The sequence below is a fragment of the Schistocerca serialis genome, chromosome 3 (assembly GCF_023864345.2).
Source record: "Schistocerca serialis cubense isolate TAMUIC-IGC-003099 chromosome 3, iqSchSeri2.2, whole genome shotgun sequence".
NCBI lineage: Eukaryota > Metazoa > Arthropoda > Insecta > Orthoptera > Acrididae > Schistocerca > Schistocerca serialis.
This window is the reverse complement of record NC_064640.1, coordinates 296,416,483-296,442,858: the sequence shown is the minus strand read 5'-3', so window position 1 is coordinate 296,442,858 and position 26,376 is coordinate 296,416,483. Positions and strand designations below refer to the sequence as shown.

The following is a 26,376-nucleotide window of genomic DNA, read 5'->3' as shown; positions in this document are numbered from 1 at the left end:
TAACAATAAACCATCACTATTACGGCCAACGCTGACCTTCCTTTTACTTTAACACATATGGTTGTTGTGCACACAGCACTCCATGGAGTCGCCAATCAATACTAATTTTTTGTCCGGTGTGTATAGTAATTGGCTGAAAACGGATGTTGATATAGATGGAGAGCAGTTACGGCAGTTAAGGCTGGAGTCAGTACTTGAAACACGAGAGGCGACGCTGTAGTGCAGCTAAGAGGTGTGGAGGCGGGAGCGCGGGTTGCGGGGTTGCGCATGAGCCGGCGTCGGCGGCGGCGGCGGCGGCGGCGGCGGCGGCCGGGTGAAGACGCGTGCCGCGCCGGCGGTGGCAGACAAGTAGAGCCGTGTCGAGAACTGGCCGAAGCGGGCCGACGCGGCACGAAGTCAAATTTAGCATGGTGTGTGTACAGAGAGGGGGAGCGTGACAGTTGGCTGCTGGGATGTGCGGCGCGCAGGCGAGGCGGCGCGGGCGCGGGGCCTGCTCTCTCGACAGCGAGCCGCCTAGGCCCCGACGACAACATGCTCGACATCTTCCGCGGCCTCAAGAGCTTCGTCAAGATCAGCCACATCCACATCGACTCGCCCGTCTTCCGCCTGCACTACAGCATCACCGTCATGATCTTGGTCGCCTTCAGCCTCATCGTGACCACGCGCCAGTACGTCGGCAACCCCATCGACTGCATACACACCAAGGACATTCCCGAAGACGTACTCAACACCTTCTGCTGGATACACTCCACGTACACGATTAAGTCCGCTTTCCACAAGAAGGTCGGCGTCGACGTCCCTCACAAGGGCATTGACAACTCGAGAGGCAGCCAGGAAGACAGAAAGAGCTACATGTACTATCAGTGGGTGTGCTTTTGCCTCTTCTTCCAGGTCAGTATCCTCACGCTCGCATTTGTGATTCATTTTACAGCTACTGCCATGCAGTTTCCCTGTCATCTAACCATTCGAACTTCGACAAGCGTCACTGATATTCTTTTTTTTCACCAATAATTTCTGTAATATCACTGTTTTTTTAAATGTTGTTCTACACTAGTAGCTACTGATGAGAACTATATCATCTCAGATATAATCCTACAATTCCTCGCTTACAACACTGCTGTTTCAGTTATCGACATCATCGTTTCTTCCATATCCTTCAGTTACCTGTAGCGCAAAACCGGTGACTGAACTATATGTTTTGCATACGATTCTGTAGCAAGGAGCACGTAAGTTCCTACTACTGTAACGATGCATTTCCGAGAGCGTCACAATGTGTGTGGCACACAACTTGGCAAAGCGAGTGGTGGAGGAAAAGTGTGACGAGACTTTTTTGTCTTTTCTTTCCCTTATTTTGTGAAGATGTTAACGAGACTAGTACATACCGAAAGAGAGAGGATCGTCGTTAGTGTGTTGAGTTTCAGCAACGACCGTTGACAGGAATAGTGCCTGTGAGAGGCAGACACCGCGTGGCGCGTGGCGCGACCTGACAGCAGCACGTGCGCCGGGGGTCCAGCGTGTTCCAAAATCCTCTCTGCTACCATCAGTTCACACTAACAGCGAGCCCTCAGGGATCTCATGTGGCTTGCTCTCAGCTTTTCGTCACACTTCCGCAACTCCCAGAACAATATTTCGCCTGACTGAGCACCTATTTCAACATCTTTCTTACGAGAGCTAACCCACTAAGAAGTGCGAGCCGCCACTACTTCAGATTCATCTATCACTGACGTTGGCAGTTCCCTTCTTTACTATCACCAGACGCGTATACTCTGTTACGGAAAATCATGGACAGCAATATATTGCTGCAATGCAGCATTATAATTGTTTTATTTATAATATACTTACAGGCTGCGGTTATATTAAGCTGCTAATTTGTTGCTTATGCGCTGGACACACATGCTACTGATGTTCGTCGTATATTACCATGTTCATTCCGCTTTTCTCACCGCAAGATTTTGATCTGTGGTTAATTATTTTACACCTACATATGCATACCACAAGCCACTGCACTTTATAGTGTGTGGGGGGGGGGGGGGGGGTATATCGGTATAACTTCGTTTAGACTATCCACACACACGGGAAATGTCGGTACGCACCTTCAAATTTCGAGCTAGTCTAATTTTACAGACCAACTTCTTGCCCAGAATGTACGTAGCATGAAGCTGCACATTTATTGACTGATACAGGAACGTTCACTTCCATAATTATAGCAGTAACTTTGCGTGATGCGTGATATCTTTCTTGTAGTGTCTCACGCCAGAGTTTGTTGAACATGTCAGTGGTCCTGTCACGCTGACGAAAGTGACCCCTGACGAAAAAAAAAAAAAATTATATATATATATATATATATATATATATATATATATATATATATATATATATATATATATATATATATATAATCTGACTTGGTAAGTGTCCCAAACTACTAATGATGTCCCGTTCCAGAAACAGTCGGATGAGAGCTTTCTAAGCGCCATCTCATGTATCTACTTTGGTGGAGTGTACTTTCCACCATAGTTAGCTATTTCTCACAGCCATCCCTGAATGTGTCACACTACATTTGGATTCTCTTCAATGGCTCTATTTGACTTCTCTCTTCCTGTACAAATAGTTATTTTTCTATTCCATCCTAAACTCGTGCAAATGAATACACTCATATACTTGTGGTTCTGATTTACTGTAATTATTCTTCGGCGATTGTGTAACAAAACATTTTTTTCTTATGTACGCTCCTTGCATGATTTTTTTGCCAAGAATCAGATATAATGAAAAAGCAAAAATGACGCATAAACACAGATTTAGTGATGTGTCAACCCGGGAGCTGTCTCTAATGTGGACGTAGACAACAATGAACGTAATGTAAGTGTTGTAGCACAGCACTAGTAACGATGCTTTGATGAAACAATTCGTATGCGTCTGGTTATGGCGAGGAAAACGATATAGATACCTGCAGACAGTTTTTTCTAAATCTAATCGATGCATAAAGAAATTGTGAAAGGTAGCTAGAAAGTGAAGATTCAGTCGCACAATTTAATAACAAAACTTGAGGTACAGTATGCTGGAGTGGAGGTATATAAAATAATTAACAACTTAAAGTAACTGCAAAGAATGGAAGCAAATAAATCATACACACTTACTTAGAGATTTTTTGGTGGAATTACGGTCAATGCTCTGTAGCGTCCAGTCTTATTTCCAATAGCTGAAATTTCTGTCAGCCTGCATACTGGACATTTTCAGGTTAGGTGCACAGGTCATGAACTAAAACACATATCTGGAGAGTAATCATTTTCGTGGGAGAGGAAAAACGCTGGGAACAAATGTGTAAAATTCTGTGTTCCATTCTCCTACTCCGTTTTGATGAGATAGTGAAAGTAATTTGCTACGATTTTGATAATTACTATGTTTGCTACCAATGGTTTAACATTGTCCAATCAAACTGCTGACGCTGTAATGGAACGGTATACAAATCACCAAAAGAAGCAACATTAAATTTGTAACGTGGCTTGTGGAAACTGCATGTTTCGTGTGCAACTTACCTGAGACATTATTAGCACATTCGTAGCAGTTGGCTGAATATGTAGCAATTACCAAAATAACGGTATTTAGTATCTCCATATGCGTGGGAGGATGGAACGCAGTACCTTAAATGTTACTTCCACAGCACGCAAACGATTCATCTATTGACATGGGTCCCTATTGAAACCATGGCCTAGACAGCATCCTCTGCAAAGCGCGGGAGTTTTCAAAGGAAATTCAGGAACATCTTACATAGATTAAATGTGTGTGGCGGCCCCAGACCCGAAACCTGAAACTAACATTCTGCGAGCAATGCGCTTACCGACTGAGCTGTCCAGGCACAATTATGTCTGCCATAAAATTTCACAACAGCGCATGTCACACTACAGAGCGAAAGATTCATTTGACCTCTGCATAGATTTCGTCTCTTGCTATATAAAGGGCCATAAAAAAGTTTTCATTCGATGGGCGTTGAGTCCAGAATCGATATGACAATGAGGCAAAACGGCATTATCATATATCCCACTGGCGCACCAGGTTGAAGATGCCCGTTTACCAAACACCGTGTCCTGCTGCATGAAGAAGTCCGTAACTGCCCGCGACACATCCTCGTCCAGCTGGAGCCTTCGACCCATCAAAGCCGTTTTTAAAGGGACCGAAGGCGTGGTAATCGCACGGAGAGAGATCAGGACTATAGGGTGGGTGCTCGAGTGTCTCCCACTGGATGAGGCTGGTATTCCAGATCGACCGCCATCACGTATCGAATCGCGACCAGCACAGAAATTGATGCACCGTTCCACAACGGTGGTTTTCAACAGACAAGTTCGCCAACACATTCTTCATTCTCCAGTGGATGTCTACCGTTGTGTGTAAAGAATGACAGCATGTTTGGACGCATTTTGTAATACCGCCACCATAGTTCACGTTTCCGCATTTGCCGCACGCACGTCAGAAAGGCATGAGTACCACACTCATCCCTTGCCTACATATCGATGCATACATAAACGCATAGGAGTCGCGCTACGTTGCATATAACGCTGCAGCAACATCCTCAAAAGGAAACCATTTGATCGCTTCTTATATAAGTTGGCTTCATCCTCACAGTTTCTTACACTGCCCGATTAAAAATATCCAGGCACGTATTAGTGTACATTAATAAGGAGCGTGTCCATGTTTAGAATTTATGGCGGCTTAAACTTTGCTGGAGATACTTTCATTGAGGTGTGTCAATTTTAGGAAGAACGGCAGCCCGTTCTTCCTCAACAGCCGAAGCCAAAGAAGGTACTGATCCTGCACGCTACATCTACATCTGCATCTACGTGATTACTCTGCTATTCACAATAAAGTGCGTGGCAGAGGGTTCAATGAACCAACTTCAAGCTGTCTCTCTACCGTTCCACTCCCGAACGGCACGCGGGTAAAACGAACACTTAAGTTTTTCTGTGCGAGACCTGATTTCTCTTATTTTATCGTGATGATCATTTCTCCCTATGTAGGTGGGTGCCAACAGAATGCTTTCGCAATCGGAGGAGAAAACTGGTGATAGAAATTTCATGAGAAGATTCCGTCGCAACGAAAAACGCCTTTGTTTTAATGACTGCCACTCCAATTCACGTATCATGTCTGTGACACTATCTCCCCTATTTCGCGATAATACAAAACGAGCTGCCCTTCTTTGTACCTTTTCGATGTCATCCGTCAGACCCACCTGATGCGGATCCCACACCGCACAGCAGTACTCCAGAATAGGGCGGACAAGCGTAGTGTAAGCAGTCTCTTTAGTAGACCTGTTGCACCTTCTAAGTGTTCTGCCAATGAATCGCAGTCTTTGCTTTGTTCTACCCACAATATTATCTATGTGATCGATCCAATTTAGGTTATTTGTAATTGTAATCCCTAAATATTTAGTTGAATTTACAGCCTTCAGATTTGTGTGACTTATCGCGTGATCGAAATTTAGCTGATTTCTTTTAGTACTCATGTGAATAACTTCACACTTTTCTTTGTTCAGGGTCAATTGCCACTTATCGCACCATACAGATATCTTATCTAAATCATTTTGCAAGTCGTTTTGATCATCTGATGACTTTACAAGACGGTAAATGACAGTATCATCTATAAACAATCTAAGACGGCTACTCAGATTGTCTCCTATGTCGTTAATATAGATCGGGAACAATAGAGGGCCTATAACACTTCCCTGGGGAACGCCGGATATTACTTCTGTTTTACTCGATGACTTTCCGTCTGTTACTACGAACTGTGACCTTTCTGACAGGAAATTACGAATCCAGTCGCAAAACTGAGGCGTTACACCGTGGGCAAGCGGTTTGGTTTGAAGACGCTTGTGAGGAACGGTGTCGAAAGCCTTCTGGAAATCTAAAAATAAGGAATCAATTTGGCATCCCCTGTCGATAGCACTCATTACTTCATGAGTATAAAGAGCTAGTTGTGTTTCACAAGAACGATATTTTCTGAAACCGTGCTGTGTGTCAATAAGTCGTTTTCTTCGAGGTACTTCATAATGTTCGAATACAGGCTCTGAGCACTACGGGACTCAACTGCTGTGGTCATAAGTCCCCTAGAACTTAGAACTACTTAAACCTAACTAACCTAAGGACATCACACACATCCATGCCCGAGGCAGGATTCGAACCTGCGACCGTAGCGGTCGTGCGGTTCCAGACTGTAGCGCCTTTAACCGCTCGGCCACTCCGGCCGGCTTCGAATACAGTATAGGTTCCCAAACCCTACTGCAAATCGACGTTAGTGATATAGGCATGCAATTCAGCGGATTACTCCTACTTTCCTTTTTGGGTATTGGTGTGACTTGAGCTATTTTCCAGTCTTTATGTAAAGTGTCTGGAGCGAAGTCGACGTTGTAATACATCCAAAGGTGATACAATGGGTGGTGGTCGGGACTCTGGAGAGGCCATCCCATTTCAGGAATGTTATTGTTCATAAACCATTGCCCCACAGATGTTGCTTTATGACAGGGTTCTTTGTCATGCCGACACAATCATCCCCTCTGAACTGCTCCTCCACTGGACGCAGTACACGATACTGTAAAATATGTTCATATCCTTCCGAATTTTCTCGGGCGTAATACGGAGACCACAAAAAACGTTCCCATACCGTAACACCACCTCCTCCGTATTTGACTCCTAGCCTACATAGGATGGCAGGTTATGTTTTCCAGTCATTCGCCAAACCCAAATCCTTACATCGTATTGCCCTAGCGTATAGCGTGATTCATTACTCCAAATCACACGTTTACAGTCAACCACTGTCCAGTAGCGTTGGTCTTTAAACCAACTCAAATGTCGCTCAACTTTGAATACAGAAATGTGAGGCTTACGAGGAGTCACTCGACTATCGTATCCGATTCTTTTCAGCTTCCTACGCATGGTCATTGTGCTGGCTGGACTGCTGATAGCACTGAGGAAGTCACCAGCGATTGCCAGCCGGAGTGGCCGTGCGGTTCTAGGCGCTACAGTCTGGAGCCGAGCGACTGCTACGGTCGCAGGTTCGAATCCTGCCTCGGGCATGGATGTGTGTGATGTCCTTAGGTTAGTTAGGTTTAAGTAGTTCTAAGTTCTAGGGGACTGATGACCTCAGAAGTTAAGTCCCATAGTGCTCAGAGCCATTTGAACCATTTCACCAGCGATTCCATCCGCTGATTTCATGCGATTTTTGCAACCACCCTCCGCAATGCTCAACTGTCAGTCAGTCCATGAGGTCTGCCTGATCTTGGATTAGCTCTGGCTGTTCCTTTGCATTTTCACTTCAAATTCACACCACCAACAGTCAACGTTGGCAGCATTAAAAGGCTTGAAATGTCCCTAATGGATTTGTTACTAATGTGACAACAACTAATCCACGTTCGAAGTCACTGGGCTGTCCGAAGGCCCATTCTGCTACTACTGCTTCACTTCTGACAACACAATACTCCCCGCCGCTTTTCATACTGGCGGATCCGCATTACCAAATTATAATAAATATTAACTAACAGATTTATTATGCTGTACACTATTTTTTTAGGACCAGATGGACGTTGATTGCGTTTAGGTTTTGCGAGAAGGGAGTGGAACTTGCATTTAATGAAATAAATAGTTTTTCCCATTGAAGAACAACTGAAAAGCATAATAGTTCATGTTTCCACTGAGTAAATACAGAGTGTTTCTGGGACTGTGAAGTTGTGCTCTAATAAAGGCAGATTACCGTTTAACATCATTAGAGACAAAAAAAAAAAAAAAACCACAAGTGGGACTGAGTGGGGAAGGATGGGGAAGGAAATCAGCTTTGTGCTTTTCAGCAGTACCATCTCGAAATCTGCCTCAAGTGAATTAGGGAAACCTAAATCTGTATGGCAGGATGAGGACTCGAACCGCCTTCCTCCAGAATGTGAATACATATTCTTAACCTTTGCATCTCCTTGCCCTGTTGTGCTGTTATCCCAGTTTCAGTAAGCAAAAGCTGACTATAGAAAACCAATGTTAATCAAAAAAGTGCTAAGATCTGGAAAGGAAGAACACAACAAAGCCTTTTTGTGTTCACATCTCACTGTCTTACAGGCTGAATAATATAAAATTCTATTACTGCAATGACAGCGACTTTTCTGAAACTGTTTGACATTCCGTCATGTTGATGCTTAATGATGTGCGATTCTACAAGTTTTCTTTAGAATCACAGTTTTGTTGCTATATTTCGTCGCCGAGGGCACGCAAGAGAATTCGGGCTTCATTTTCTGAAAACAAGTGAGTGGAATAAAAAGAGACGAATTTATCGAAATGATATAAGTGAAATACGTTCAGAAATGCGGACACCTGCAAAGTAATAAGTAAGTGGTGACAAGTAAAAGTTTGTGTCAGATCAAAACTCGAACCCAGATCTCTGGCTTTTATCGAGCCAATATTATGACCCTTTAATGACTGACTGAAATGTTCAGTACCGCCAATGTTTTAACAAGAAACATGCAGGCCCCAATATCTTTGCTCGACTTTATCGGCACTCTCGAGAAACTAGAAATAGCCTTAAGTATTTTGGCTTTCGAAGGCTATATAAGAGGACACCAACTTAAAAGGATGTCGTTATATAGGGTTAACGTAATGCATTTTCGATCAGTACCCTACTGTGGCATATGCTATTGGCGCGTATCACGTACTAGTTTGGAAGCTGTTGCAAAAATACAGCCCACATGAATACCACTTTTAGAAACTATATGCATCTCTTATCAAATTTGTACAGAGGTTTTATCAGCATTGAAGTGTTAATAATACTGCCTTCGAAACACACGTGTTAATGTTGCCCTAATGACCTCGTCGTCGACGGGTTGATACTTCCTAATCTGCCGTCCTTCCTTCCTCCGTACGTGCTATTCACAGGTGAGTCCTACTTAATTCTGGCCGGTTATTTTAACAGTTCATATCAGATCCATTTCACGTGTAGTTAGTAGTAAAGTTAGTTATCTTGAGAATGTAATCACTAAGTGCAAGAAAGATATTTATACATAATTCTGACCACCATGTCGTGTGTTCGTTTCTTTGGGTTAAATTCAAAAAATCTTGGTGGATGGGCACATTAAGGCTGGGAGAAGCTTCACACTTATAGGAACAAAAATAAAGGAAACTTAGAGATTAACGTCCGGTGAATGTGGAGGTCTGTAGAGATGAAACGTTGGCTCAGTTGCAAAAGTTTAGAGAGGAAAAGCTGGATTTTGCAACTCTGTTGGAGATCACTCGTTTCATTAATTTAAAAATGTGAAGCTCAGCTGTGTAATCGACCGTTAAGTCCTTCCGTAGTGTTCAGTTATAAAGTCAACAGTTAACACAGTGGTGGTGTGCACAAGCAGAAAGCAGCGAATCATTGAGATACTTAGGATGCCTGATAAGGCAAACAAAACTGACCGTCCCATCCTCCAGTCTGCGGTCTGTCCAGCGCATGTCTTTGCTTGCGTCTCCTGTGATTACTGTCAAAGTCTGCATTGTTGACATCAGTCGTGAAGAAATGAACCGTCAAACATACGCTTGCATTTAATTGTGGAAACCACGCAAAACTACATTCAAACGGCCAGACAGGTATTTGAATTTGGGTTCTCCCAAGAGCAGTGTCAGGTCTTTTCACTGGACTTCTGTTATACATTCATCTTATTTTCACAGCTATTCGTACAACACTAACAAAATACTCCACATGATACTATTATCTTTGGCAAGTGAGCAATGAATGTTACTCAGTTTCAGTTTTGCGAATAATCGTGACATATTGATTATATAATACGCTTAAATGAATTAAGTCCATCGTGTTTGAAAATTATGTGCGCTGAACATTCCTGCAGGACGGGGTTAATTTCAAATTGGTGCATTGAACTGATCATCGAATTTGCGTATCGGACAGGGTTAATTTCAAACTGTTGCAACTAATTACAGGTACTCTGCTGTTATCATCCGTAGTTATTTACAACACTTTCAATCTTTGAACTACGTGTAGGTGAGTTTACGATTAAGATATTTCCTTCGATACTCTAGCATCTGATATGATGATCAGTTCATGATTGATAAAATGTAAACCGATGAAAGCCTGAGTCTGTTCCATTAAATCGAACTACATCTATAGCTATACAGCAAAAGCCACAATTTGGTGTACGGCGGAGGGTATTTTGTGTACCTCTGTCACTTCCCACCTCTCGTGTTCCAGTCACGAATGGCATGTGGGAAGAACGATTGTCGGTGAGACTCCACGTGGGATTTTCGCGGGATATACGTAGGATGAAGCGGTACATTGGCTAACTATTGTAGGAACGTATACGTTCAGCATTTTAAGAGTAAATACTCTATGTGCATAAAAACGCCTCTCTTTTAGACTCCGCCGCTGGAGTTGCGTGAGCATCCCTGTGACACTTTCGCGCTTCTTAAATAAAGCTGTGACGAATGTATTGCTTTATATTTCCTCTATTTCATTCAACAGTTCGACCTGGTACGCGTCCCAGACTGACGAACAGCACTCAAGTATCGGTCGAACGAAGGTTTTGTAAGTTACTTCCTTCGCGGGAGGTCTACACTTCCTGATGATTCTTCCAATGAATGTCAGTGTGGCTTCTGCCCTACCTGTGACTAGTTTGATATCGTTGTTCCACTTTAAATCGCTCCTTGCGGGTATTCCATGATATTTAAATGAGTCTGACTGCTAACAATGACTGTTCCACAATCGTGTATTCGTGCAATTATGGGTCTTTCCGCCTATTTACGCGCAATACGTTACATGTGTTCACGCCGATCCCTTTACCAAACGTCGATTGTCTGCAGGTCCTCCTGAATTTCGCTACAATTTTCTGGCGTTGTGACTTCTCTCTACAGAACGGCATCATCCTCTAGAAGTCTCATTTAACTTCTGACGTTATCCACTAGGTCATTTGTACACACTATGAAAAGTTATGTTCCTCTAACACTCCCTTTTGTTACCCCCGAAATTACCTTCACCTCTGAAGATTTCTCTCAGTTGAAAATGAATGCTGTGTTCTGTCTGCCAGGAGCTGGCCCACCAAGTCGCAAAGGAAATGAAGTCCCATGCTACTTGACAGAGCGTAGGGGAACGACGCGGGGGACTCGCACCGCTGTACTAGGCAAGGTCCTAATGGAGGTGGTTTACCGTTGCTTTCCTCCGACCGTAATGGGGGATAAATGATGATGATGAAGACGACACAACAACACCCAGTCATGTCGAGGCCGGTGGAAACCCCTGAACCCGCCGGGAATCGAACCTGGGACCCGGTGCTCGGGAAGCGAGAACGCTACCGCGAGACCACGAGCTGCGGACAAGTGGCAATACTGTTCTGATATTATTGTGTTCATTAGGCAACAGACGGAACTGCGTCAAACGTCTTTCTAAAGTCAAGGAACACGGCACAAGTGGTCGCCGGCGTTTACTGCCTTCTGGGTCTCGTGGAATCCTACAGAGGAGATTTTCGGTCTCCAAAATTGCCATAATATGCGAGTGTGAAACGTGTTCTAAAATTATACCACAAACTGACGTCAGCGATCTAGGCCTATTGTTTTTTGCGTCTTTTATACCAGCCTTCCAGAAAACTGGAAAAATCTGCGCATTTTGTCAGTCATTAGATTTTTTGTTGCCTCCAGTGATCTATGTACACCACTCCTGAAAGAAGAGCAAGTTCTTTTGCATTCTTTACGTAGAATTGTACATGTATCCTGTCAGGTCCAGTCATCTTCCTCTGCTGAGCGGTGGTGGTGGTGGTTAGTGTTTAACGTCCCGTCGATAACGAGGTCATTAGAGACGGTGCTGAGCGGTTTCAGATGATTTTGTATTCTGCCTTCTTTTACGTCGGTATATGGTATGTCATTTTGACGTTCGTGCGACAGTTTAGAAGAGTAATCTGAGTGCGAACTTCCTCAGTCCAGGCACAATGCGAGAATGAAATCCGACAAGCAGAAGTGCGTGATTGATAGTGGCTCTTGCAACGGACTGTACAAGACTAAATCACGACTCCCTGCGTTAAGCCATCGGCACACGGGACGAGGCAGCTAATGTTGACGTGCGCACAGACTAGATGTCCAACGTCATGAAACTCGCGCCGTCGGGGCACGGCACGAGCCGGTTAACGTGATTTTGAGCTCTTAGCGCTCTCCAGCGGAGTTGTCGATTCTTTATTTGGCTCGCAAACAATACAGTGTGTTCACGAAAATGGACGAGCGTAAAACCCCTACGTCGACTGTATTAAAAAGCTTATTTCCTCCATTGTCCACATGCTAGTCATGTTTTTCGGTCTGTGGTTTATATACACAGACTCTTCAGTATCCGTGAACATGTAATAAGACAAAAAGGAAAGATACATGTCCGGGTCAGTAAGGGCATCAGCTTCACCAAATCAAACAAACTCACTCCTGACAGATAACGCACTTATATTTACATAACATTCAGTATTACAGAAATTATTTCTGTTAATTTCGTAATTAAGGCCCACAGCCTTTTGAAAAACGCGAAAGTGAAGAACAAAAATTAAATACAATTGGACTCGTACCCTATACCGACCTAAACTCTACTCCGGAAGATGGTACCTTTACACACTACGGTAGGATGCAGCTTTGTTATATCTTAGTATTCTATAGGGCTTAATCGCCGATATATTGTTCATTTACATTTCATTATAACAAATCCTAACGAGAAAGACAAGCTTTTCATAATTCTTTAATGTGCCGTCGCCTTAAAACGGCTTACTTTGATAATATGCGAGCTATGGCGCGATCATAACTAAATAAGAACATTCTTTAATCACCTGCATGACGTTTCCCGAAGTTTTATTACAACAAATCTTACCGATACCGATTCTGTCTAGAGACATTCAATATGCTGGCGCTTAGAAGCAGCATATACACTGAAGAGCCAAAGGTACTGGTACACCAACCAAATATCTTGTAGGGCCTACGCGAGCAGGAAGAAGTGCAACAACACGATGTGGCATGGACTCTACTAATATCTGAAGTAATGCTGGAGGGAACTGACACCATGAATCCTGCAGGGCTGTCCATAAATCCGTAAGAGTACGAAGGAGTGGAGATTGTTGTGAACAGCACTTTGAAAGGTATCCCAGATATGCTCAATAATGTTCGTGTCAGAGGAGTTTGGTGGCCAGCGGAAGTGTTTAAACTCGGAAGAGTGATCCTGGAGCCACTCTGTAGCAAATCTGGACGTGTGGGGTGTCGCATTATCCTGCTGGAATTGCCCAAGTCCGTCGGAATGCACAGTGGACATGAATGGATGCAGGTGATCAGACAGGATGCTTACGTGACCGTCACCTGTCAGAGTCGTATCTAGATGTATCAGGGGTCCCATACCACTCCAACTGCACACGCCCCACACCATTACAGAGACTCTACGAGCTTTAACAGTCCCCTGCTAACACGCAGGGTCTACGGATTCATGAGGTTGTCTCCATACCCGTACACGTCCATCCTCTCGTTACAATCTGAAACGAGACTCGTCCGACCAGGCAACATGTTTTCAGGCATCAACAGTCCGACATCGGTATTGACGGGCCCAGGCGAGGCGTAAAGATTTGTGTTATGTAGTTATGAAGTGTCTTTTCCGTCCGCAGCGATGTAGGAGATTTGATGTTTTACCGGATTCCTGATATTCACGGAACGCTCGTGAAATGGTCGTACTGGAAAATCCATGCTTTATCGCTACCTCGGAGATGTTGTGTCCAATCGCTCGTACGCCGACTATAATACCACGGTCAACCCACTTAAATCTTGATAACCTGCCATTGTAATCGACCTAACAACTGTGCCAGACACTTCTTGTCTTATATAGGCGTTGCCGACCGCAGCGCCGTATTCTGCCTATTTACATATCTCTGTATGTGAATATGCTCGCTCTTTATACCAGTTTCTTTTGCGCTTTAGTGTATTTATGGGGTGATTGTACTGAACAATTAAAATATGGCATCTTGCTTTCTGTGGGCCTCAAGTTGTCTGCTTGTGAGGTAGGGAGCGTTCTTGCTTCTTATCGGTTCTACATTTACGTGACACGTCGCCGAAATATCGCAGAAGTTATTTTGTGTTTTACGTGACGAAGTGGCTCCTCAATCTGAAACAGCAGGAAGTAACGTCACAAAACTCGTAGAGCGCCACGTCGACGTTAGCTAACTCGGTCCATGTGGCTACGGTTTTCCCCGTTACTGCGAGGGCTCGGCCCATGTGACATGCCGTGCCTGTCCCTGGCGGAATCTGTCAACTGTGAGCTGTTGCGCTTCGGAGTCGCGATCGCTATTGGCCGATGGCAGGGATATTAAAGATACCAGAGGCTTCTTTACAAATTACTCGAAGAACTAATGACACGTCCTTCGAAGTTCTTCAAAGTTTGATGCAGACAACTGCGCTAAGATCTTGTCAGCTTCCTCCTCTTCTCCACATCTTCGTCTACATCTACAACCACTGTGAAGTGCATGACAGAGCACACTTCCCATTTTACCACTTACAATGTCTTTACTCATTTGATTTGTGCATGGAGCACAGGGAGAACAATTACTTAAACACCTCTGTGCATAGCGTAATTAGTCTGATCTTGTGTTTGAAGTACCCATGGGAGCGATACATAATGGGTTCCTGTTTTTGAAATTTTGTAAGTAGGTTTTTGTGGTTTCTGCCAGTTCAGACTTTTCAGAATCTCTCTGACGCTCTCCCAAACATATCTGTGATCATACGTGTTAGCACTTTGTATACGTTCAATATCCCTTGATAGTTCTATTTGGTATAGTGTCTCATATCCTTGGGCGATATTCTAGTATGTATCGCCCGAGTGATTTGTAAACAATCTCCTTTGTAGATCGACAGCATTTTGTCAGTATTCTACCAACGCTTGAATATCACTGATAATGATTCGCAATAACGCAATGCCAGTTTGATATCTTGCTCCTAAATCATCACTGTTCTGGTAGAACTACTGAATTTCCACCTCAGTTTCAGTTCTGCTCACTTTACTCTACAGCAGTTTCTTCAACAGAAAGTTCTGACGGACTTCCTCTTTCGACTTACGAGTAACACTAGAACTATGTTGCTCTGATTTGTCCACCAAGCATCTTGGATTTTTTTTTCCTTCAGCTTTCTGCAGTCCTACGATGTTTCCCTTTTTCTGGCGGCATCATTCCACCATCTCTCAACACCCTTGACGATGATTCTTAGGAAAATGTTCGGTCATGCATCTATGTGGAATTTCAAGCTGTTGCCATACGTGTTTTCTTCTGACCGTTATTAAATTTGCATGCCACAAAATGGGAAGTAATCTCCTAAACTTTGATGAATTATGTTGATATCACAGTCCTAATTTATCCGAAATATTTAATTTATCAACCTAGACCTGAATAATCAGTTACGTGCCATCACCCGTCACACATACTCGACGCAGTCTGTCGTTATATTTATTAAAAACCTATCCGATTGCTGTCACATCAATATTTCCTATCCTGTCGCGACAGACTTTCGACAAAACGTAAATAAACTGCGACCACTAACTTCGGAAATATTTGTTTAGTACCGTACTCTAGATTTCGGGTCTCTTTAGGCGCATCTTCAGGTAGGGTGTAAAGGGGTTACATCTTTATTTTCGTAACGTGATGCAGGGTACTGACTCTGTGACAAAAATATGGGAAACAGTTCAATGAATCGACATGAGAGACGTTAGTATGCCGAGTTGTGTCGAAAGACGCATTCCTTTACTTCCTCCGGGTCCGGCCAACCTGATTAGGTTTTCCGTGATTTACCTAAATCGCTACAGGCAAATGCCGGGTTGGTTCCTATGAAAGGGCACGGCCAACTTCCTTCTCCCTCCTTCCCTAATCCGATGAGACCGATGACGTCGCTGTATGGTCTCCCACCCCAAAAACAACCCACCCCTTTACTTCCTGAGTCAGTATGCGCGGCATCATAGGTATCATTCACCTGGTAGCTTTCATTTTAATTGCCAGCTGGCTACAGATTAATCACTTCTCAGTATAAATTGTTCAAATGTTCAAATGTGTGTGAAATCTTATGGGACTTAACTGCTAAGGTCATCAGTCCCTAAGCGTACACACTACTTAACCTAAATTATCCTAAGGACAAACACACAAACCCATGCCCGAGGCAGGACTCGAACCTCAGTATAAATTCTGATTGCTATCATAAACCCACCATCATCCAGCATGGAGTGTGCAAGTGATGTACACGGCAAAGATCTTCCCTGAAATATTTAATTTTTTTTTTCTCTTGGGAAAAGTTCGTTGGTTTTGTGTATATAATATAATCAACGTGAAAGCTAATAAACTGATTTAAACTAGTGCTAACACGATAATTGAAAACTACTCTTACGGTGTTAATGATTCAGAATATTGCAGATATGTACACTGCTTGACAGAAAATGTTAAGCACCCAGAAATGGAAGAAGAAACGAATGAAGCTTCATGGGGTGGAGGTATGTGATAGTATTTCAGGATTACAAAATCGAGTCAAATTTACAAAGAACTTAGCAGTATGAGCCAACTAATCAACATCACTGTAACCCCTATGGCATAGGTGCATGCACTGATTTAGTTGGGAAAGATGTCAGAAAACCACTGTATCATCTCCTGAGAAAAACCATCCCACAGCTGTTATAGCTGGTCCTTGATGTGCTGGTTACTGGCACTGGGACATAGATGATTTCCGAGCAGGCCCCACACATATTCTATCGGGGACAGATCTGCGGATCGTGCTGGCCACGAGAGTTCCTCAACGTCACGCAGACAGTTTATAGAAACACGTGCCATGTGTGGACGAGGATTGTCCTATTGAAAAATGGCTCCACGATATTGCCGCAAGAGGGCTAAGACATGAGGACACAGGATGTCTGTAACGTAACATTGTGCTGGCAGAGTTCCCTCAATCACTGCCAGCAGTGACCTGAAATCATACTCAGTGGCTCCCCACACCGTGACATCAGAAGTAATACCGCTGTGCCTCTCCCAAACATTGAAAGAAAGGGACAACTCCCAAGGATACCGACGATGGTCATCCGAGGTAGTCCAAACTGCTGTTCATCACTGAACATAATGCGATATAGTTCTTCAGCAGACAATGCTTCACAGTCACGGTACCACATCAAACACAGTGGTTTGTGTTTTGGTGCTAGAGGCAGCCTACAACGGGACTGTAATTCTCTAGTTCAGCTGCTGCTAGTCTCGGACCAATGGTACGGCCTGACACATAATATACAGGGAGTCTATTACTGAGTCTCTGATCGCAGCCACAGTTGTGGAGGGGTTACAGTGTACTTGGTGCACAATACGTCGACCGCTCTTTGCTGTGATCGGAAGTGGTTGACAGGTATCTTGAAGATGTGTGTGCCTGCTGTCACTTTACATGAAGTCCCACATCGCGCCACTGTCATATCTGAGTCACCCACAAATGCGGATAATACATGATTCGACCTACCGGCCAAATAGAGACCCTCAAAAAGGCCCCTTTCAAACTCTACCAGGTGCAGATCCGGCCGATGTGGCAGGGCGCTTCTAGGAGCTTCAGTCCGGAACCGCGCTGCTGCTACGGTCGCACGTTCGAATCCTGTCTCGGGCATAGAGGGTGTGATGTCCTTAGGTTAATTAGGTCTAAGTAGTTCTACGTCTAGGGGACTGATGACCTCAGATGTTAAGTCCCATAGTGCTTAGAGCCATTTGAACCAGGTGAAGATGAGGCTCTTTCTAATGAACACGCGGCATCCTCGTGTCCTTCGCACTGATCACTCAGTACCTGACGCTGTTCATGCCTCTTACCATATGGGGCCCAGTAACAACACTGAACACGAACAAAACTAATGTACTCTGGTGCACTGTTCTACCTGGCACACAAAATTGCAGCTCTGATCATTTATATACCCTACAGCGGTGTGTGCGTGTAAAAACTTGTACATTTATATCCGACCATGTCTTCTATGTGCTTCACTCTTTTGTCAGGTAGTGTATGTATACAGTTGTCTAATATGTCATTGGCTTCAAATAATATCTTAACAATGGGAAACTTAGTTAGCCGGCCGGAGTGGCCGAGCGGTTCTATGCCCTACCGTCTGAAACCGCGCCACCGCTACGGTCGCAGGTTCGAATCCTGCCTCGGGCATGGATGTGTGCGATGTCCTTAGGTTAGTTAGGTTTAAGTAGTTCTAAGTTCCAGGGGATTGATGACCTCAAATGTTAAGTCCCATAGTGCTCAGAGCCATTTAAAATTTAGTTATTTACCCTGAAAATGCTCGGAAATTAATTTAGGGAAATAACAAAAGTGACTGGTCGACGTTTTCTGTGTTTATATTCAGTTAATATGTCATCTGCTTTATTATCTATAATATATCTAACCGGCTGGGGTGGCCGAACGGTTCTAGGCGCTACAGTCTGGAACCGCGCTACCGCTACGGTCGCAGGTTCGAATCCTGCCTCGGACATTGACGTGCGTGATGTCCTTAAGTTAGTTAGGTTTGATCTACAATATCCATAATGGTTAAGTTTAATCTGTAAATATTGTCTTCATTAACAGCTCTGCCGTGTACATTTGTACAAATGTCACTGGCGTTCCCGTCGAGAAAACTCGTTGTCTTGTTGACTTTTTTTTTTACCTTCCTCAAATCAGTATATGATGTGATGTGTAACTGAACAATATGGACGCTAGATGCAAGGAACTGTGCGGTGTATTGCTTCATTTGTCTGGAAAAGAGGAGCACAATACTGGCGCATAGCACACTCCTCACGAATAGAACCGAACGGAAGGTTTTCCCTACATAGATGTTGAAACTTGTCGCATGTGTCGTCGTCGTACTTGACACTCTGATCTTAATAGTTTCCAGGAGCTACAAATCTATCATCTGTTAGCACTTTCGGTTATAAAATAGGTGTTTGCTAGAGATATGTTAAGCGGTAAGATAAAATGTTGTCGTAACAGAACTCAGGGGAGGCTCAAGATGTGGAATGCATTCCCAAGACCACTTATCTGCTTTCGGACGTTGTATAAATACAACCGTATGATATAAGACGATGAGAGAACTAAAAGTAGTGCATTATGTTTGCTCAAGATGACTAGGAAAAGCCATGAAAATGTTTATACAGGGTTTTCGTACTCCGCTGTGTGTCGTATAAACAAGCACACGTGCGAGATCGATGTGTTGCAGTCGATGTGAGTGTTTATTTCGAGAATTTTAGGGAGAATTCCGCAGTGGATGAGTTTTGTTGGAAACATTAATTGGAGTAACAACAACAGTAATGCTGAATTCTTTTGCAGTTACTGCGTCTGTAACACCACGTAAACAGTCAAAGACTGTAAGTACATGATGTATATGATGGCTCCGGTTAGGACGAAGCTCGCTCTGGAATAAGCCACACTATCCCGCGTTACGGAGTACTTTGTAGTTATATATGGCAGCCGACGGCGTTAGGTTACTATTCAGAGCCTCAAAGTTCAGTCTACGTTCAGTCTCAGTTTGCTATTATTTTTCCAATATTGAATGTGACTTGTCTTTCTAGAACAGCTATACATAAGTGAAGAATAGCAACTTGCAGTTTAGTTTGGATTCCACATTAAACTAGTGGTTTTATTCTAACTGGGTGCGAAAACCGGTCCACCAGATGGAGGAAGTTATTAATAGAGTCAGCAAAGTTTGTCAGTTCGTTTGTCATCCATCTTCTGAATGGAGTGCAGAAGAAATAATTGTATTATTCCATCGACACATATACCGTTCTTACCTTACGTTCGCGAGGTACGCAATAGACGCAGTGGAATCGTATCACCGATTGTGTCGACAAACTAGCGCAATTGAGTTTCGTGAAAATAGCGTAATTTTGTTTTATTAGGTGCTCTTGTAAGCAAGCCCCTGAGCAACCACAGTCCTCTCATACTGAACAGAGCGATTACAAATCTGGCAGCATACCGCCGTATTTGCTCGATTACTTTCCGTGTCAGTTTACCTGTGTAATGGTTTGAGGGAGTCAGAGAGAGCGAAAGAGAGAAGGGGGCAGGGGGGAGGAGGGGAGAGTGGGATAACGCGACATTCCAACATTCACGTTAACGACGAGAGCAAATTCATATTTGGTATTTCTACGTCAAGTGTTTAACTTTAAATCCAACTAACGTAGGTTTGCTGTGGACTGGAAGCCACATGCCACAAAGGATTATACGCTGATCTGCGAGAACATTATGACCACCTACATAATAGCTGGTTTGTCTACCTATGGCGTCTTCAAATGGTTCAAATGGTTCGGAGCACTATGAGACTTAACTGCTGAGGTCATCAGTCCCCTAGAACTTAGAACAACTTAAACCTAACTAACCTAAGGACATCACACACATCCATGCCCGAGGCAGGATGCGAACCTGTGACCGTAGCGGTCGCGTGGTTCCAGACTGTAGCGCCTAGAACCGCTCGGCCACTAAGGCCGGCCATGGCGTCTTCCATGGGCTCTACAATTATCTGAGTTATCGAACAGTCACAAACAGAACCAACCCAGCTGAACTGTGTGCCATCACAGACCGTACCCTTCTACACCTTGCTCAGGGAATGTTGAACAGCATAGGACGTAACCAGAACATTATGCGACCCATCCTGTTCCCGTTCCTACAGGATGGTAGCGTAGTTTCTTGGGCTGTTACGCAAGGCGATATCCGGATTGAGAATATGTAGAAATTTATAGGACATCGTCTGGTTTAAAATTGCCAGTAATATCCCTAGACTAACTGTGATAACATGTGGATGTAGCGTGCAATACTGTCTCCCAAGGTGGTGGTCAACTTCTCCATATTTAAAGCGAGATGGACAATGGTCTCTTCAGTGCAGATGCTCACTAGTCTCGAAATGTTACGGGAATCGCTGAAATGCCGCAAGTAATGAGGATAATGGGCAAGGGGCACTACATTAGTAGTATTTGGATAAGTTGAGAATTTAGGTTTGTGGGAGGCGTGCTAGGGCAGTCCGTGGAGTTGCAATGACCACTGTGTCCGGATGACTCCGTGGTCAGAGCATCAGCCATGTGCGCAGGAGATCCTCATTCGAATCCCGACCCGGTACAAATTTTCAACTTTCCCCATTCATTTCAATCAATACCCTCTTGCAGCCATTGTCTGTAACCCCTTTTTGTCTTAATCTATACGATTGTCTGTATGCATTATAACAGGAACCGTTGCTTCAGTGCATTATGTTTACCTTTCCGTTTCTGTAATTTGTAATCTGATTAACGGTAGTGGGGATTAGGCCGAGCCGGCCGCGGTGGCCGAGCGGTCGTATGCGCTTCTGCTTCGCGACTGCTACGGTCGCAGGTTCGAATCCTGCCTCGGCATGGATGTGTGTTTTGTCCTTAGGTTAGTTAGGTTTAAGTAGTTCTGAGTTCTAGGGGACTGATGACCTCAGAGCCATTTGAACCATTTTTTGATTAGGCCGAGGCACAATCTTCTAAAACAGGTGTGTCACCTTTCTAGCTCACCTGGGCCACATTAGAACACGAGTAGTTTTGGGCTGCACGTAGTATGCTTAGCAATAACCACTGGGGGGGGGGGGGGGGGGGGGAGAAGAACGCATGGACCAATGAGAGAATAGCATCATGTGGTTGGAGTTCCAAATTGAAAATATTCAATTTATCATAACATTACATAAACGGAATTTGACAGAATTTTTAAATATTTTACCGATCATGTGATAGATACATTCTGGGCCGAACTGATACTTGCGATGTGCCGCATGCAGCCCGATGGTTAGACACTCCTGTTCTAGATTTTTGCGGTACTCATCTGAAGTGATTTAGAGAAATCACACTTAGCCTAAGTTAATATGACCGGGCTGCATTTAAATCCTGCATCTCCTAAATATGGATTTTACCGCTACTTTGCCCCTCGATTCTTCTCGTTCGTAGCATGTTTTACAGAAAAATGGAGAACTGCACCCTTTCGTCAATTGTCTTCCACACTGGACAAAGCAGGAAGAAAAATGGTTCAAATGGCTCTGAGCACTATGGGACTTAACATCTATGGTCATCAGTCCCCTAGAACTTAGAACTACTTAATCCTAACTAACCTAAGGACATCACACAACACCCAGCCATCACGAGGCAGAGAAAATCCCTGACCCCGCCGGGAATCGAACCCGGGAACCCGGGCGTGGGAAGCGAGAACGCTACCGCACGACCACGAGATGCGGGCAAAAAAGCAGGAAGATTTTTCTGTATAATACAGTCTTGGTGCTGACATCTCATTAGTTGTTGAGTCGTTATTTAGATCTACCTCTTTTGTAATGTGATATATTATCGGGCGAAGCCATATTGGGTCCTTGTTAAACGTAATAAATGAAAGAAATAGAATGGCTACTATCGTGAGAAATAACATGGCACTGGCATGTAGCTCTGCAATATCCTCTCATAAAAATGTTAATATGACGTCTTTACGGGCGTATTTTAACCGTTAATTTGAGATAACATAGGTAATGACAACACGTTGCCCGTTGTCTGTAATAGGTTTACTACGAGGGTTGTCCAGAAAGTAAGTTCCGATCGGTCGCGAAATGGAAACCACTGGGAAAATCCGTTAAAGCTTTGTACAGATGTGTTGGGCAGTGTCTCTAGTATGCCCGTCGATGGTGTCGCGTCGTTCTTTTCAGTTTTGAGTGAACAGTGAGCACGTAAAAATGGGTAGGGAATAGCGTCTCCCGCCAAGTATGAGGGCCTGGTTAGAGATTTCGCCTGTGTCATGCAGCCCACATAACACAACTGTCGAGCAGTTCCTTCTTCATGCCAGTTCTCGGCCGCACACTGCAGGGGCAATGAAGAAGCTCATGCAGCGTTTCCGATGAGAAGTGTTTGATCACCCACAATACAGTCCGTAATTGGCTCCCCCTGAGTCTCATCTCTGCTCACAAGAACCGCTGGCTATGAAGAAAAAATTTTTTCCACAGGCAACGAGCTGCAGACCAGTGCAGATAACTGACTGAAAGCATAGGCGGCTGCTTTCTATGACGAGGATATTGGAAAGATGATACAACACTACGACAACACTCGAAGTTGGAGCGGCGACTATGTAGAGAAGTAGGTGGACGGTGTACCTAACTGTTACAAATAAAACGTTTCTGGTTTTCACTGTGGTTTCCATTTCGCGACCGATTGGAATTTACTTTCTGGACAACCCTCGTATAACCAAGCGCTCCCACGTAAATTAATTCTCTACGATTTGAGACTGGTTTGTAATAGTGTATTTGACTACTTTCTGGAAACTGTCTTAAATGATTAATTATGTCATTTTATGCTCCTAACATTCATTTAAACATTCTTTTATAAAAACGTAAATTTAAATTTAAATAATTTTAAAGCCCGCTAAAATGCTCCATTCGAGGCATGTGGTGCTTGTGACCTGACTGGCTAGGTCGCTGCTCCTACTGTCATACCGCTAATTCACAGTGATGTTTTGGAATTTACGTTTCGGGAAATGTGTTACAAATGCTGTGTAGTACCATACCGTACAAACACATCTACAAAAATCCCATAACTTGTTTTTCAGTGTTCCAGAAAATGAGAAGTTGCGTAAAATGTGGCTGCACTGTACCGGAAAATTACCACCACGTCGAAGCACAAGTTCACTAACTTAATTAAAAATGTGTTTCATTGTGAAGCTAACATTAAGGGGGAAACCACATTAGGAGGTTCAAAAAATCCGATTTTTTTATTGCATAAATCGTTAGTTTAACTATCCAAGAATAAGCTGTCAAAATTTCAAAGCGAAATTCGCATTCGTTTAGATTTTATGAGCATAGGACCGAGTGCACATCGGGTACAGGCTCGAACGCAGATTGGGTGGAGCACTACCTCAGGTATGCTTGACCGGTTCAACCTCAAAATGCGAATGAAAGTTTTAATTCCACTATTTGGCGATTACCTCCTAAATACTTGCACTCCGGTCTAAAAGTCGTGGAATTGGCATCGGCTTAGCAGCATGCTTATTCAATGAAGGAAATTCATCCATTCTGATGGTCATGAACGAGGCTGGAATTGTAGTAGGCACGCAAAGCTTCAGTTATGCCGAACAAATGGATAACCAGCGCGTGAGCCGGCAGAATCGACGTAGTTCATTGGAATCGAAGGAAGGTCACAAAGTTCGGAAATCACTGCTGCAATTGCAGAACGAAGCCTATGAGGAGGAAGAGGGATTACTATATGGTGCTGGAATAACAGATTAATCGGTACGCATATCACATTATTGTTAACTTCCTTGAATTTCTAGTTTCCGAGAATTTATTTTTCAAACGCGTTTATCTCGAAATGACTTTTTTCACATTTACGTGCAGTCTTACTCAAAAAGTGTAGAACCGATCATTATGAAAATTGATAGTATGATTCCTTATAAAAATGCAACTTATATGAACCAACTTGTGAGATGAGATCATGATTTTAAGGGTATTTTTCTTTGCATAATTAGAGAAAAAAATCGTGAAAATCGAAGCAAATAGTTCCAACGCCTGCAAAGTTTTTAATTTTCATTGTTTTTACCTGCGTTGAGGTTCATATTCTTAGAAAATAAGTTATTAATGTAAACTCTAAACCTTTTTGATTTCAGATTAAAATCGAACGGCTAGACTGCACGCAATTGGAGAACTATACTCACAACCTTCAGCGGACATCACAGTATAACTTTGTTATTTTTGGATGAAATTATACAAAAAATTCACAAAAACTATTGGAAATATGAATGAAATGATATCAAAATTTGATTAAATTCGAATTAATTCTTCCCACCCAAAAAAACTCTCAAAAATTAGTGTCAGACAGCCTCCTAATGTGGTTTCCTCCCTTAAATTAACTCCGAGATATACTTTCCCACTGTTACAACGAAGCATAGCGTAATTCAGCGAATTTAAGCTCCTAGTGAAAATTGTCGTTTTAACCAACGACACCCGAATTATTCGGCAGCTCAGTTGGTAGAGGGATAGGCTGTCGAATTTTATAAGATGATATCAATTGATCGCTGGTTCGAATCTAACCCGAAAGAACATTTTAACTTATTTGTAAAACGTCTAGACAGTCCGCTCATCAAATCATAATTACAAAACCTCACCACACATATCAGAAACACAATACTGTTGTTTTCCTTACTGCTTACATGCACTTACACTTGCAATCGCTGTTCACACACGTCACGTTCAAAATGATATTTTCTAGTTAATGTGACCGTACACTTTTTACTTTATTAGAAACAATGTTTTTATCTTCGTACTGTCCAGCTAGGAGCCTTATTGGTTAAACTTTTGTAGTTTCCTGATCTTACATAAAGATGAAGTAAGTCTGCTTCGCACGCTAACTTTAGTTTACACTCACAAACATCACAGCCCCTATGTTTGGGTCACCTGCATGTTGTACACGCTTTATATCTCTCCATATAACCTCATCGTCCTACACCTCGTTGTACTGTGGATGTATGGTGATATCTTCACTACTATCAACGCTTTCCAGAAAAGTTAATTGTTTGCTCGCAAAGTAAATGCATTTATCCTCTGTCTGTCCGTTTCTTATGCTAAGACTAATGTGAATCTATATATATTATTCATCCCACAATCGAAACAACTTCTACAATCAGTTCTTGCTAACACTGTTTTCGTATTTCGTGTATAACTTTTTAAAAATACAGTTCCAGTACCTGACCTCTTAACGTGCTGTTGGATGCGATATCCGTTGCACCACAGGACGCCTGCTGGATGCACTATCTCTGCTATGTGTCTTTTAGAAAGGAAATCAACTCTTAGTGTTGCCAAGAATAATTGTATGGCGTTTTTGGCCGCAGCGCATGACTGATAGTCGAGAATCTAGTTATAATATACGGGCCCATTTGCAAAAGTTCTAAAATTCATTAGCTTTGAGCGAGCTTCACTATGTTACATGGAGCAGGGAAAAAAAAGTCGATCGTAGCACATATCGTCGCTCTAAATGGGTGGAGCATAAACGCATCAACTTTCGCAAGGCTTCCACTTTCCCGTTTACAAAATTCGTTTCCATTATTACTTAAAAGTTGTAACTGCTTTTTTCATCACTAAATACCTAAACTGTTTGCAGAAAAAGTACGTAAAAAACTCGTGACTTCGGCTAATGTTCCTGTAACCGCCGTATAGCTCCGTCTTAATGCTAGTGTCCGACGTCACAGTAGTATTAGCCAGTAACAGAGCGTTTGCGACCACGCGATCAGGTCTTGCTATTTAACGATTTTTAAGCTTTAATTGCACGAAAGTAAGAGATATTTTGTGAGAATATTGATCGTAAATGCTATTGAAATATTATAATCAATCAGAATAACAACAATATGAACCATATTTCTAACATAGTAAAATAGTCTA

At 43.2% G+C, this 26,376-nt stretch overlaps 1 protein-coding gene across 1 annotated transcript in view; it reads left to right on the top strand.

The window, feature by feature from the left end:
• Positions 1-267: 267 nt before the first annotated feature.
• Positions 268-26,376, top strand: part of LOC126470795 (innexin shaking-B) — a 424,307-nt gene continuing 398,198 nt past the window's right edge. Inside the window, exon 1 of the mRNA XM_050098806.1 lies at positions 268-891. Within this exon, the coding sequence (XP_049954763.1) occupies positions 268-891 (624 nt within the window). The remainder of the gene's footprint in view (positions 892-26,376) is intronic.